The sequence below is a fragment of the Parasteatoda tepidariorum genome, chromosome 6, assembly GCF_043381705.1.
Source record: "Parasteatoda tepidariorum isolate YZ-2023 chromosome 6, CAS_Ptep_4.0, whole genome shotgun sequence".
Taxonomy (NCBI): domain Eukaryota; kingdom Metazoa; phylum Arthropoda; class Arachnida; order Araneae; family Theridiidae; genus Parasteatoda; species Parasteatoda tepidariorum.
Genome location: NC_092209.1, coordinates 56,582,356 through 56,595,410, shown reverse-complemented (window position 1 = coordinate 56,595,410; position 13,055 = coordinate 56,582,356). Strand labels below are relative to the sequence as shown.

The window sequence follows — 13,055 nt, the reverse complement described above, 5'->3', positions numbered from 1 at the left end:
TATTATTATTATTATTACTTCATTTATATATATATATATATATATATATATTAAGGTTGATGATTATAGAACAAGACTTTCTCTGTTGCAATACTTGTAAATTATTTTTAACAAACACAAGTGTATAAGAAAATGAAAATGTTGAAATGTTGAGTTAATTGTTTAATAAAATCTGGAAAAAATGCATGTTTTACATGACTGTGTATATAAAAATTGCATTGTTTTATTTTTAAGTTTCTTCTATTTCAGTTTGTTTAAAGACCAATGAGTACACAGAAAAGATGAGATCTGGAAGAATCATCCAAATTTCCTGATGAAGATGAAGATGAGAGAACATTTTATCGGGAAATACATTTTGGTAATAAGTATTTTGATTGTATTGCATTACATTTTTTCAATAAAATCATTCTTTTTTTTAGAGAAAAATTAATTTTAATCAATTTAATGAATATAGATTTTTATTAACTTGTAAATCGAGTAACTTTTTGTACAAAAATATTTTTGTATAAATTTATCAAATTACTTTAAATACATTCAAAATAATTTCTATAATATTTTAAAACTTTTCTAAATACATTATTAATTGCCACTCTCTTATTAATCTCCACTGTACATTTTCATGCTGAAGAGCCTTTTTGAGTTAAGAACATATCGATTACATATAATTTCTTATGAAGTTAAGGTTTCATTGGGAACTAACTCCGTTTCAATTTCTTAAAAATATTCATTCTCACAGAAAACTTTTTATACGACATTTCTTAAAAACACCAAATCAAAGAACAATAAATGACATGGTTTAAAATACACATACTCTAAAAATGAGTTAAAATAGACCATTACTAATAAAATAGTAGTAAGGATATAAATGGTTGTTTAATACCAATACATATGAAAACAGAAATCATTGCGAGAAAATAAACAAAAATGCTTGGAGAAAACATCTTGTACTACGTAAGTATTCTTAATATAGGAACATTCTTTAGATAGTACATCGAAGAGGCATTTCATTATGACCACCCTCCATCTATAACAATGGGCTCGCCCAGGTTTTCGTGGTTTCTCGCCCAGGAATAATGTTTTCGCACATTAGGACCCATAATCCTCATAGAACAATCCCTGACGTCTGTAAGCTACTTGAACATAGTTGCAGACCAGGTTCACCCATTCATGGCAACAGTTTTTCCTTCGGGGGATGGTGTTTAAAAACAGGATAATGCACCGTGCCATAAGGGTTGAATCGTCAAGGGACATTCCAGTGACTTTCAAGTCATGTCTTGGCCCCCGAATTCACCTGACCTAAATCCAGTAGAGCATTTGTGGTCCTACTTGGAAAACCAAATTCGTGCTGCCACGATACCCCTTCGAAATGTGAGGGAATTGCAGGACCAGCTGGTGAGCGCTTGGTAGCAGATACCTCAGACTACCTATCAGCACCTTGTGGAATCAATGCCACGGCGGGTGCTAGCAGTTTTGAGGGCTAAAGGTGGTCCTGCATGCTATTACCAGGGTGGTCATAATGTAATGGCTCTTCGGGGTATATAGCATGTTATGTTAGTATATAGCAACATATTCAGTATATAGCAACATATTCAGTATATAGCATGTCTTAATTACGCTTTATTCGTAAGTCAGGCTTTGCTAAACGGGAAAAAAATTAGAGATAAAATATCACGGAAAAGCGATGACTCAATCAAGTACTTTAAACTACACAGAGAAAAACATTTTGATAAAACTATCTTACTCCATGATAATGACATTGGTAAAAAATAACTAAACTTCTGGTAATAAAAAAACTATACGGTATTTAAACCACTCATTTGCTAACTTTTTCCGTTCTTAGGGTAAAGGTTTACCAGAAATCCTGGTTTTCGAAATTATAGTTCGTATTACTTGTACACTTTGTAAAAAATACAAAACAGGAAAGTAAATTTAACTGAATAAATGGTTTTTATATCATGATAAAATTATAAAAATTTATCGCACTTACCAAAATATATCATATATTATAAAACCTTACTTAGCTGTTGATTTTACTAAAATCATTACCAAAGTACTTCGGTAAAAATTACAGAGCTTTTTGGTGTTCCAAAAAAGCCAGAAACACGGTAAATTTTTCCATATTTTGGTAATTTTTTCTATATTTTTTTTTTCTAGTTCTCTAATATTTGTTATTGAAACTGTTCATCTTGTGATATTATTTGTTGATTCTCGACAAATAACAAAATAAAAGCTAAAAATACCAAGTTTCGTCTGGTTTGGTATTTCAAAATATATAAAAACCACTTTCCAAACTTAACACACTTCTCCAACTTAACAAAATGCTAAAAATGTTCTAATAAATCACGATATGAATCTTTTTATTAAAATAACAATACAAGCACATTGAGTTATACTTTTTATTGGATATCATATTTTATTTATGTCCATTTAGTTCACGCACTAATGAAGTACCCAGCGTTGCTCCCAATCCGATTCCTAGTCCCAAACTTATTATTTTAGGTCTGAAATTCACACCACTTTGTGTTTTGAATAATAGTTTGATAATATTTGGTAGTTGTGAGTTGCTTGTAGAGTTGATAGGTCTTCTTATATTTGACTGCTCTATGCTGTCAACACGTTGAAATTCAGGTAAAACATTTCTGCTTAAAACAGGCATGTTGTTGTAAAAATTGTACTTTGGACTAGATCTTGGTAACCAGCTCCTTATTGGTGAATTAGTGTTCCCAAATGGTGCCTGACGATTATGAAATAGTTTGATAGGAGCGCCACCTGGAAAAAAATAAGTTTAGTTGTACAAGTACGTTAACGAGACTAAAACTAAAAATTTATTTTTTGTAGAAAAATTAATAAAATTTCTATTGATGGTTGACTGAGTGTATACAATAAAATGATTCTAGGACAATAATGGGATCTTGAAAAGTTAGAGGGCATCACTCCACTTGACTCCAACACATTTGATATTCTAAGAAGATTTATTATTAAAATTTCATTTAAATTTGCCCCTAAGTTTACTATTTATAATTTTTTTTCTGCACTTTATAAATTCTGAAAGGTGGTGAAACATACATTGATTTATAGAAAATAATATCAAGGTTAAATGTGAGGGTTATAACATTTTTAGTGTTATCTTCGTTTTTCATGTTTTCAGATAAAGTTTAAAGTTTTACAAATTAAACGGTAAATAGTATAAATCATAATCTAAACAGTACAAATACACTAAGAAAAAAAGTATGGTAAAAATGACCAGAATATGGTAAAATGTACTGTGTTTCTGGCTTTATGTGAACACCAATATGCTGAGTAATTGGTACCAAAGCGCTTTGTTAATTATCATGGTAAAATTAATTATAACATGATTTTAAAATATGTGATAAAATAAATTAAATGTAGTAAAGTCATGTAATTTTATCATGCTAAGTTAGAGCATGGAAAAAAGTATTTATTCGAGTAAATTTAATTTTCAGCTTTATAATTTTTACTAAATGTGTGTAAATAAGAATTATAATTTTGAAAACCGAAATTTCCGGTTTACTATTATCATATGAACGAAAGAATTAGCAAATGAATAAGATAAATACCAAATGAATGGTTTAAACACAGTATACTTTGGTTTTATTAATTAGAATTATGATTTTTTTTTAACCAGAAGTGTCATTACCATACAGTAATTTTACTAGAATATTTTCTTCGTGTACGACATGGGAAGCGAGTTTTTTAAGTTTTGATAAATAAATCGGAAGATCTATCGGAACATAAATAAATTGATTTTAGCAAAAATGAATCAGAAATAGACCCACACTCTCATTAGAAATTTCAACAGCTGGCGTCACCTGGTTACATGGTCTACCATCCAAAATTTGAATTTTACCGAAAATTTATTATGAATAAATAAAGCTAACTTAAAGATCGTGGAATAAATCCCCTGTATCTGTTTAAACGCATTTGAAGTTTTAAATTTCTTAAATTATACTTTCATACTCTGTTTTAAACGATTTTAAAGCTTCCTTTCTTTAATTTTCAAGACTAAAAACACTGAATTCCTTAAGGAAATCAATCAATTAAAAGTAATTTTTTATGGAATAAAGGCATTTATATGCGAATTTTATATTCGAATGTTATGGGTCCGCTCATTTTATATGCGAATTGGGTCTCAATCGACATGGTTGAAATTATGATTTGTTGTATTTGAAATCCTCCTGATCAGAAACTCTCGTGGGCTTTATTAATATGTTAAAAGATGACCAAATTTTTAGATACAAGGTTTTGAAAGTTGACGTTTTGTCTGAGTTCAATCCACAGAAATGTCTCTTAAAAATCTGTGTGACATAAAAGTTTAACACTCTGTGTCTCAAAAGTGGCTTATTTTTGAACATAGGGCCCACGAGAACTTTTGATCAGGAAGATTTCAGCTACAACATACATAACTCGACTGTTACCACATTCCTATATAAAATGCGAGGGGTTCTTTGTGAAATTTATGTAAATTAGGAGTTACAGAAAATTTAGTTTAAATTTTTAAAAGAAAATCACATTTTTTAATGATATCAAGTGATTGTTTTATTTTATCTCTGGCGTTGGTCGTGTTGGATTTGCAATTAACGAAGCTCATATTCAAGAAATCTTAATTAGTATTAATGATATTCATTAGAAATAACTATTTATTTAATTAAAATTGTTTTTATGTTGATAATATTTCTGCATCATCCTTTAATATTTTTATTGTTTCCATATTTTTTTTTACTATAATGAATACCAAATACCGTTTTAAGTTCAAACTACAAAAGTAACACATTTTCTTAAAAATGAAATATATTTTTCTAATTTTTTTATTTGAAATATATTTTTTTTACCAACTTAAATTTTTTCGATTAAAAATATTTTTATAATGTTACTAAATAAAAAATACAATCACAGTTTTAGTAATAGTGCAACAAATTTATACAAACACATATTCGATTAATATGCTTGATTTTAAACCTATAAAAATATTTTTTTGCTAAGTACTAATAAAAAAATATTAATCTATAAATTGGCTTTTTGATTTAGAATTGGATGAAATCAACCATCAAATTAAATTAATTTTAAACTGCTTAACGCTAGGAATTCTTTTATGAATCAATACCACAAATTCAACTTTTACCACGTATTTAAATAATTTAAGAAACAGGAAAAATATATAAAAGCCAACTAAATTTCTAAAGGCAAAATAAATATTTTCAAAAGCAGAAATTTTCTAAAAATGTTTTTTGGGTGACATTACAAATTTGTGGACCACACAATGGATAAGACAATATTTTTACTAATTTGGCTCCATTGTTTTTGACTTGGTGTCAAAATAATGTTTTTAAAAATTGTCAAAATTATAAAAATTTACCGTTCATAAATATATCATATACCTGAATGGGATAAAAAAATTACAGAAATCTCATAAGATATTAGTAACGTACCAGATGAACCTATGGTTTCCCTATCGTGTGTCATACTGTTCCTTCTATAGAACGCCACTGGAGGTGGATTTGCATATGGTAAAAAATACCGCGGGTCAAAATATTGACATTGTATTTGGCAAAGAAGGCTTAAACACTCCAGTACAAGTAGTGCAAACTAAAATTGAATGAAAATTAATACATATTCAAAATAAATTGCAAAATAAATAACACTATGAATTACAGAATATGAATTACAAAGTAAATAACAAAGTTTGTTTCGGTGATACATGGTCATTTTATTAATCACATAATTTGCTGTTTTATGTATCACATAGTTCCCTGGTTTATAATTTATTTTCACTGTAATATTATTTATAATTTAAGATTTTTTTCATTAAAAATAAAAATAAAAAGAATAAAAATAAATTAAATGAAATGAAAAATAGAGTAAATATAACACCAATAAAATAGTACTAGGGCGTAGCTCAAAGATATTATATGTTTCACTTAAAAAAATTTTTATTTAAATAAAATATGACAACTGAGAACAGTATAATTTCGATAAATTTTTCTATCACTGATATAAATTGTGTCAAATATTTATAAAAAGCATGCAGTTTTCAAAAATACCTTCAAAACTCGTTACAAATAAGTTAAACAAATTTCTAAACTGAAATTTATGCATAATTCGTGACATTTTATTAATAACCATATTATTGAAGCTATAAATATTATAAAATCAATTTAAAAAATTTGAGCATTAAAAAGTTTATTTTAATTAGTTTGTATGAACTATTTTCATACGTAGGCTTTTTTCTGAACTTCAAAAAGTAGTAATAAACATTTTAAGAACTTCAAGCAATTTAATCGTACTAATTAACACTTCAATCATGCTATGGATTTTTAACAACAAATAAAAACATTAAAATTGCAGGAATGAATAAACTAGTTGTGAAATAAAATAACTAAAAGATTAAAAGCTGTTCTGTAGGTAATAAATAATAGTTCTACTTACGAATTTCATAGTTGTCTGATTCTTCTACAAAGTTCTCTCTGTTTTAATCAATATCGAATAAAATGGACTATTGTTAGTTTCAGACTGAATAAAATTCCATTAGCTTTTAAATTTTCTGAATTCCATCTTATTAGTATTCACTGATTCTGCAATGCAATCATCTAATATATTTGGACATTTGTCTGTAATTTTTTTAACCAAATAGAATTAACATTTAATCAAATACAATGTAATTTAAATTTTTCATGATATTTAAAAATATGCATGATTAATAATATCTCTAAATAATAAGAAGCTTAAAATAATATTTAAACATAAGTAGAAATAATGGGGAAAAAATGCTTACTTAAAATGTCTTTAAATTTTCTGCATTCCATCTTCTTAGTATTCACTGATTCTACAATAAAATCAGCTAATAGCTTATATACTTGAACATTTGTCAGTATTTTTTTTAACCAAATAGAATTAGAATTTAATCAAATTACAATAAAATTTAAATTTTTCGTGATATTTAAAAATATGTATGATTAATAATATCTCTAAATATTAAGAAGCTTAAAATAATATTTAAACATAAGCAGAAATAATAGAAAAAATTCTTACTTAAAATGTCTTTAAATTTTCTGCATTCCGTCTTCTTATTAGTATTCACTGGTTCTGCAATGCAAATAGCTTATATACTTGAGCATTTGTCTGTATTTTTTTTAACCAAATAGAATTAAAATTTAATCAAATACAATAAAATTTAAATTTTTAGTGATATTTAAAAATATGTATTATTAGTAATACCTCTAAATAATAAGAAGCTTAAAATAGTATTTAAACATAAGTGGAAATAATGAGAAAAAATGCTTACTTAAATGTCTTTATATTTGAATAATATTTAGATGAGTTAATGAGAATTATAAGCTCTTTATTTTAGTTAATTCTCAAGATTTTCTTCCTCTTTTTATAATTATTAATTCCTAACCATTATATTATTGCACCAAATACAATATATTTTACTTATTTTTTAAGAAAATGTATCATTTACTGTATCTCTAAAGAATTAAATGTTATTTTAAGCTTTTTAACATAGGCTGAAATAAGGATAAAAATTGCTACTAAAATATTTAAAACATGAACCATATTTAATTACTATATTTTTGATTATGAACGATATTTGATTTGATATGACATGAACGATATTATTTAAGAGATTTTCAAGATTTTTTGCTTTTGTTAATGTTGTAGACATTCTTCATTTTTTATTATTGACCTACTATCATTATTTTATACAATATAATTATAAATTTTTCGTGATCTTTAAAATTATTCATCATTTATTATGTCTCCAAGGAATAAAAAGCTTCAAATAACATTTAAACACAGTCAAAAATACTAAAAAATAACTACTAAAATATTCTGAAAAAAATGGACGATATTTGATCAATATTAATGAGATTTGCAAGATTTTTTGCTCTTGTTAATATTCTAGATATTCCTCTTTTCCTATTATTAACTTGCTATCATTATTTTATACAATTTAATTATAAATTTCTCGTGATCTTTAAAACTATTCATCATTAATTATGTCTCCGAAGAGTAAAAAGTTTCAAATAACATATAAACTCAAGCAGAAATAATAAAAAAAATTGTGACTTAAATGTCCTAGAATACGAACAATATTGGAATAATATTTAGATTTTACGCTTTTGCAAATATTCTGAATATTCTTCTTTTTTTTTGTTGTTAATAATTTATTATCATTATTTTATAACACTAAATACAATATAATTATAAATTTTTCGTGATCTTTAAAAATATCCATAAATTATTATGTAAAGATATTAATGTGTATGTATTATTATGTATGTATCTTAAAGAGTAGAAAGCTTAAAATAATTTCTTAACATGCGCAAAAATAATGAAATAAATTGCTACTCAAATTTCCTGAAATACGAGCGATATTTGAATAATATTTTAAACTACAAGGTTTTTTGCTTTAGTTTCGGTTCTACGCATTTTTCTATTTCTTTTTCTTCTTTTATTATTATTATTATTATTGTTTTATGAATATCATCATTATTATTATAAACTATTCGCTAGCGATGAAGAACTAGTGAGGTTTCACAACCTTCAGTATTGGGGCAAGTTTGCTTTCATTTTCAAAATGTACCGTTTAAATGCATCTTTTGACCACTTGAAGTTAATATAGAGACGATAGGCTTTTTCAAACGTTAATATTTGTTCCGAAGAAATAATAAAATTATTTTCAAAAAATTTATTGTGTTTAGACCAAAGAATATTCACCGCAAACTTCGATGGCTGTTTTCTATCTTCTTGGAAGAATTCTCATTTAGTTGCTCTATGATGTTCATTTATACCACTCAACATTTTTTCTTATCATGAAACATGTCCTAAAAACGTATTTGTGTAATAAAATAGCTGTGTTTATTTGGTCCAAACGCTTTCAGACATTACAGTTGAGTAGCCTAACCGGGAAAGCTGCTAATTGCTTCGAGGACGAAACTTTTTAAATGAATTAAGTTGAATGTTGAGTTTAATGGCTCGAGAACCGATATTCGGTAGGCTGCAACGCAATAACAATACATACTCTAGGTGTTGAAAATTAATTGAGTCAATATTAAAACGTCAAAAAGGTATTGTAATTTCCTGGAGTCATGCAATCCATGTTCGCCTAAAGTAATCAAACTACCCACATCTAAATGAAAGAGAATTTTTTAATTGTTTAATTAATTTAAAGAAGAATTTGTACGAAGCATGCACCATGTTGACCAAGCATAACATATACGTTACGCGAATTACGAGAACTCTTCTTATTTTAAAAAGAACCGTTTTCGCATTAAATAAATGTTTTTTATTGTTTTCAAAAATCAAGCAGTAGCTAACAGAAGAAATTATTTATTCAGTTAAAAAAAAAACACTTTTTTAAGAGGAGTTTTTTTTTCGTCACCGACTTTAAAAATGCAGATGCTAATAGGAATGGCTTTATTTACATGAAATTAATTTTATAAGCATCCAAAGAGTTTTTCTCTTAAATTTTCGCTATTGCATTGATTTTGCATCTGGACTACATAATTTTTTTCTACTGAAAAAAAACAAGTACTACTTATTGTGAAATCAAAATGTAATCTTAAGATTTGGAGATTAATATGCCTGGGCTGAAGTTAGCACTGTGTCAAAGAAATTCAAACTGCAGACAAAAAATGAGAAGCCGTCGTTGAATAGGAGAGATAATATTATCAAAAATAAACATGCAAAAGTTTGCTTTGAGTTTTTTTTCTGAAGTGTTTGAAATAACTATTAACTTATACTCCGAATAATATATAATAATTTAGCAATAATATCAATTTTTGCTAAATATGTCTCTTGCTTAAAACATTTGATATATTCTTAACTAAAATGTCTTATTTTCAGATTTTCATTCTGGCATTTAGTGTGACAGTTCGGTCTCAGCTTTACCCATGGCAACGAAGGCAAATAGGTCCCCCGCCAAGAAGTGGATATTTTCAAAATGCAAACAGACCACCTGTAGGAAGATTTTCTGGAATATATGGGTCTTCTTCAGGTCGAGCCTTACCACCATTCAGGGGCCTCCAGAATAATCAACGTCAAATAATTTCATCCAGCAACAACAGAAGACCAATAGTGCATAATGTTTTAAGAACGCCCCCCACCCGAGCTGCTCCTTTGAGACAAATAAGACCAGCTATCATAACAAGAGTAAATACACCACCATTTGTTAGAAATAATCAGAATTTTCCCCCAAATCATGCAACACCTCACCCAATCTTACAGAATCGTAATGTCCTTCCTCATCCTAACAATAATTTTCATCCAGCAAATCCCATCAGAAGTGGTGATTCATTTAATAGAAGAATTCAAAATATTTCACCGAATATCAATCATCCAGTTTCTCCCAATAATCAGATTCGTACTATGCCAAGGCTGGCAACGAGCTCAAGACCAAGTCTCCAACCCCCTGCAGGTTATAAGATAACATATTGCAAAATGTTTAACTCCACACATCAGTTAGTAACTTTGACACCCCTGCAACAGCCATCTCCTCAAGTAATTCGCAGAGTACCTTATTCAGGTATTCGTAATAATTATTCACCAATTCAAAATAATATCATTCCCCGAAGACAACCTGCAAAATATGTCATGGTACGCACAGAAGATTATGTAGTTTGTTCTCATCCCTCACCTACACCTAGTACATTTCCTGTTCATGTTCAGTCTGGTCGAACTAGTGTAATAAGACCGAACTCTGTACTGGTTCCTAAACCAGCATTAACTACTGTTTCACCTTTGGTACATAAACAATTTATACCATCTGCCACACGTACGTCATCTCATAATGAACAGTTGCCAAGACAAGTTCCAAATCGTGCGTCCCTGAATACTCGCAATTCAATACAAACACGTAATCGTGTACCGTATAGAGGCCAAATAAACAGATCATTTAGCAATTTTCAAAATAATCGCAATATAAACACAAATTATATGGCCAATAGGCCATTCAGACCCAGAAATATGCCTCGTAATCCTGTGCCAAAATCTGCATTCAATTTTAAACCCCCTGTGCCATATTTAAGGAGAAATATACCTCATGCGCCCATTTCAAATTATTTCCCTTCCAACAAGGCTGGTGTAAAAAATTATCCTCTTAACAGAAAGAATCCAACAAATATATTTAATCTACCAAATGCATTTTCCGTTCTCAGTGATACTACAACGGAATTGAGTAACTTATTCAGTGATTTTCTTAAGACATTACAAAAACTCCAAGTGCCAACTTCAACTCCACCACAATTAAATCGCAACACAAATACACAGACTTCTCGAGCACAGAATATCAATCGTGGTATTAATTTAAGTAAGGGTTCTAATGTACGCACAAACCGTCCGAAGACTGTAACCAAAACTACAGCTCGTCCTAGATCAACCACTTCAACAAAAGCAAATACAACGAATAAACCTCGATCAACTACGACTACGTCCAGACCGCGTACACAGTCTCCTCCTCCAAGAAGACAACCACCACAGCGTAGACCACCTCTACGTCGTAGACCTCCACCATATCGCAGATATCCACCAGGTCGAAGACTTCCGCCAGGTCGCAGGCCTCCACCAGGTCGCAGGCCTCCACCAGGTCGCAGACTTCCGCCTGGTCGAAGACCTCCACCACGACCTGTACAAAATGAAAGAATTCGTCTTTATATTCCGCCATCTCTCAGGAAGGAAATTGATTCGAACAAAGATGAGCTTTTGAAGCTTGAAGAAGAAGCTCTTGAAGAAGAAGAAGAGATCGTAGAAATTGAAGAAGAAAAGGAGGAAGAAGAAGAAGAAGAGGAGGAGGAGGAGGAAGAAGAAGAACATAACAATTCGACTAAACCATCTCCAAGACGTAGAAGTGTCCGAAGTAAAAGCAAACCTCCAAATCTAGGCATTAAAATACCACGGCGCTTCAGAGCCACAAGATCTTTACCTTTTGAGTGAGAGATTTTGTTAACTTGTTAAATATTTTGATCACTATTTCCACGAAATTAATTAATAATGTCCTTTATTTGTAGTATTATGATTTTAATGTGTGTTTTACTCTGAATCAAAAGGAAGAGAACTTCTAAAGACGCAATTAGGCGCATTTCAGTTTTTTTTTTCCTTCTTCTTTGAAGGAAAAGTTTGCTTAGATAATCGCAATAGGCGAAAAAAATCAATCAAACATTTAAATTTCAAATTTTTTTCTCATGAATTTTCAAAGATTTAAATTTGGAGGACATATGCATGTAAGGATTTGAAAATTCAAGATATTTTTTAATTTCTTATGATCGAAATTCATAACGAGCTTAAGGGTGTTATTTTTCACTTGAGGATTTAAATAAAATGTTCAATTTATTTATAACTGAATTTATAAGATTGGTGCATTTTTTCAAATTTGAAATCTTTTTTAACTGAAGCATTTTAATAACTTTTAATGTTTCAATAAAATCTCATTTCATTACCTGAAATACAAGACTAATTTACTAAAATTTTCCAGTAAATATTATATCTTGCGCAAGAATATCGTTCTCATAGACTGACATAATATTTCCATTTTGTTCCATTATTTCTCGTTGTATCATTAATTATTTTTTCACCAGCAGAAAATAAAGTAAATAAATAGCTCACAAGTAAACTGGACATCCAAAAAAAAAAAAAAAATAATTGCATTTCACGGTAGGGGAAGAAGAAGAAGAAAAGGGAAGAAACTTACATGCTGCAATTCAGACATACACTGTGTCCATTAAAATAAAGCCAGATTAATTTTGTACCACGACTGGTCACAAAGAAAACCAATGAAACCTGCATGGAAATACATATTTAGGTGAAAATCACTACCTGCTCCACTTGGACAAGAAAGAAACGTCGAATAAGTAAAAAAGAAGGGGGGGAAAGTGTAACTCCTAAATAAAGCCACTTCTTTTAATAGCCACTATATAACTTTATTTCAACGGGACTCTATTTTTCTTCTCATTTTTTACTTACTTGATTTTTTTTTGCCCTGGTGAGGCAGGATGTCAGTTACTCCTTATAAATGAGCGTTTAACTTTCTTAATATATATATA

General features: G+C 28.9%; 2 protein-coding genes across 3 annotated transcripts in view; one reads left to right on the top strand and one right to left on the bottom strand.

The window, feature by feature from the left end:
* Positions 1-12,357, top strand: part of LOC107456936 (eukaryotic translation initiation factor 4 gamma-like) — a 15,413-nt gene extending 3,056 nt beyond the window's left edge. The window contains exons 2-3 of the mRNA XM_016074931.2: positions 250-358; positions 9,865-12,357. Of these exons, the coding sequence (XP_015930417.1) occupies positions 314-358; positions 9,865-11,949 (2,130 nt within the window). The 5' untranslated portion in view covers positions 250-313 and the 3' untranslated portion in view covers positions 11,950-12,357. The remainder of the gene's footprint in view (positions 1-249; positions 359-9,864) is intronic.
* Positions 2,341-6,594, bottom strand: LOC107456937 (uncharacterized). 2 transcript variants are annotated; one of them, XR_011637032.1, is made up of 3 exons: positions 6,234-6,337; positions 5,448-5,604; positions 2,341-2,769 (listed from the first exon to the last, which is right to left on the bottom strand). XR_011637032.1 is itself a non-coding variant. In XM_016074932.3 (3 exons), the coding sequence occupies exons 1-3, from the start codon at positions 6,451-6,453 to the stop codon at positions 2,414-2,416; spliced, it is 522 nt and encodes a 173-aa protein (XP_015930418.1). In that variant the 5' UTR covers positions 6,454-6,594; the 3' UTR covers positions 2,341-2,413. The 2 variants fall into 2 exon arrangements, 1 of the variants encoding a protein (XP_015930418.1); XM_016074932.3 differs by lacking the exon at positions 6,234-6,337 and adding an exon at positions 6,445-6,594.
* Positions 12,358-13,055: the final 698 nt, after the last annotated feature.